This window comes from Penaeus monodon, chromosome 30 (assembly GCF_015228065.2).
Source record: "Penaeus monodon isolate SGIC_2016 chromosome 30, NSTDA_Pmon_1, whole genome shotgun sequence".
Taxonomy (NCBI): Eukaryota; Metazoa; Arthropoda; class Malacostraca; order Decapoda; family Penaeidae; genus Penaeus; species Penaeus monodon.
This window is the reverse complement of record NC_051415.1, coordinates 21,751,798-21,754,332: the sequence shown is the minus strand read 5'-3', so window position 1 is coordinate 21,754,332 and position 2,535 is coordinate 21,751,798. Positions and strand designations below refer to the sequence as shown.

General features: G+C 42.6%; 1 protein-coding gene across 1 annotated transcript in view; it reads left to right on the top strand.

Annotated features, from left to right (window-relative positions):
* The window catches only part of LOC119592625, a gene marked incomplete in the record, with an annotated part of 5,068 nt that extends 3,742 nt beyond the window's left edge, over positions 1-1,326 (top strand). The window contains 3 exon segments of the mRNA XM_037941518.1: positions 89-212; positions 490-710; positions 908-1,326. Coding sequence (XP_037797446.1) covers positions 89-212; positions 490-710; positions 908-1,207 — 645 coding nt within the window.
* Positions 1,327-2,535: the final 1,209 nt, after the last annotated feature.

The following is a 2,535-nucleotide window of genomic DNA, read 5'->3' as shown; positions in this document are numbered from 1 at the left end:
TGCTACCATCATTTTCTGTAATATTCCCCGCTGTTTTTATCTATTTAGAATTGTTCAATACATATACATGAACGATTTGAGTTCACAGTTGCCGATGAACGGGCCGGGCGAAAGCATCTTCAATGAATCAGTGGTGAACTTCGTGCGAGATCTGACACTGTCGTCAAGTGATGAGGACATACGGGCACTGATGGCCGTTTTGCACTCCCTAAGTGAGTGGCAGCTGCGCGAGAATTTTTTAGACATCGGGTTTTGGGAAATATATTTTTTTGAAAATGTTGATTTCATGTGGTATACCCCCAGAAAATACGGGATGGGATGTATTTATGGTTAGGGCTTTAGTGTTATTAGTGCGACAGGCAGTGCTGCAAATGTATATTTACATCACTAAACACTAAAGGTTCCCTAATTTAGGTTGCTAGTTATCTCTCCAGAGGACCCCAACCCCTTTCCAAATTCCAATATGGATATCGCAGTCCTCTTCCACAGTGTCGGACGGCACCTTCGGCCCTCTCACGGCAACAGTGACCCGGGGAAACTCAGCCAACAAACGGGAAGGCCAGATGCCAGGGCGCGTCAGCCAGCAGGTGCAGGACCAGTTGGGGGAGCAGATGGAGGCTTTGACCAAGGGCGAGGTCGAAGTCGTGCCTCAGCAGATGGCCGAGTTCACCCTGGAGCCGCATCTCGGTCCCGCTATATTGCCGTTTCAGGTAGGCATTACGATGTTCAAATGTGCATTGATGTTTGCACACGACTATGGCACGCTTTAAAATATAAGCACATTGAGGATTTAAAAAGGAAAAATATCAAAGTTATTTTTCTATTTATGAGCCCCATACAGGGAACCACTCGAATAGAATCAGTTTGTTTAGAAAACAGTCTGACAACTGATAGCGATATTTCACAGGTTCCTGAAGGATACTTCGTCCCCTTTCTCCCTCGTCGAGCCTTCGGCGTGGTAAACGGCGCTGTGCGTCCCCCGCACGGCCACGGGACCTTCTACGTGCACCGCCCTCCCGGCCTCGTCGACGTGCCCAACTCCCCCGCCTTCGGGTTCCTCTTCAGCGGCTATAGGAGGTTCGACCCCGAGGCCCCGCGCACGCCCCACGATTTCCACGCTTCTCCTGCCAGCGCGATCGAGGATTCCGCGCTGGTTGAACACGGGGAAGCCCTGGCCTCGGCGGATGTGGAGGACGTAATACCCTGACCGAGAGCAGTCCTTGTAATTTTTTATTGGCAATATTGAATCGCTTTTAAACAAATAATATGACAAATAATTTTATGGAATTGACGGTTTATGGACACGTTTACAATAAACTTACCAAAATAATGCGGTCCATTTATTCACCTCCATTTCGGTAAAAGATACAACTAGTAGTACATTAATTAGTACATTATATATACCCTTGGGACTTGATTGTTTGCAAATGATATATACGAGTTTACTTAAAATATTTCAAGTAGATATTGAAAACCTGTGAGCTGGCAATCCTAAATGCAAATACTGTTATTCTAAACTTCTGAACAGGAAAAAAAATCTAAGCCAATGAGATGATCGTGTTTTGGCTGGTAACTGTATGGTCTGCAATACATAAATGTTTCAAAGAGTGAAAAATTAGTGAAATATATATTTAGAATAAAGTAGTAGATGCATAACCAGCCCTATGGTTGAAATCTGGAAAACCATAGCAGTGTTTGATATCAAGTCAGTTGTTAATGTCCCAACAGTTGGAAATTTTGCGTTTTAAGGTACTTCATGGGCGAGTCGGGAAGGCAGAAGCAGAGTGACAGACAGGGAAGTAAATTCTCGACTGAAATTATATTGATATTATGATATTTCTTTTTTATTTGACTTAATGAGGAATTATATTACCGTTATTCCGATCGCAAATGTAGAAAGGGGTTAATACTATGAATCAAATAAGACTAAAACTAAATAGGGACTAGATGGTAGATTTTGAAAAAAAAGATAGAAAAAGTCAATGGGAACTACCTCAATATGAATCTGCAGAACTATCGATGATGGCTTTCAAGAATTAGCCGATGGTTTACTGTTTTCACTAGGGATCGATTGTAATGAGCATGTATTGGCTTTACCTTTATAAAATAGCTTGCCCTGATAGTGAATTTAGATATCCAAAATCACCGCGATATTTGAGGGCCCCTTGTGAATTCAACGAAAAGATGTGAGATGGCGAAAGCTGTCGATAGACAACGACCGAATTGCAGTAATGACAACCATATATGCAGATTGTCTATTGTTTCTGTATTTACTGTTGTTGAATGTAAATGTATCTTGCCCGTTAGATACAGTAATACACGATTCTGTCATTGAGAAAAGGATGTCTTGTTTACCGAGTGCCATGATGAAATTCAACAACACTTCACTGAGTAGGAAGTAAGGCTTGTTGTTTACATGTACATTTGTGACACGCCGGACGATCCCTGGTTCTTCCTATTCTCGGGTCACGCTGAGCGAACTCATGGCGTGAACATGTTTTTTCCATTCTGAATTGCCCTTAAGCACATACAAAT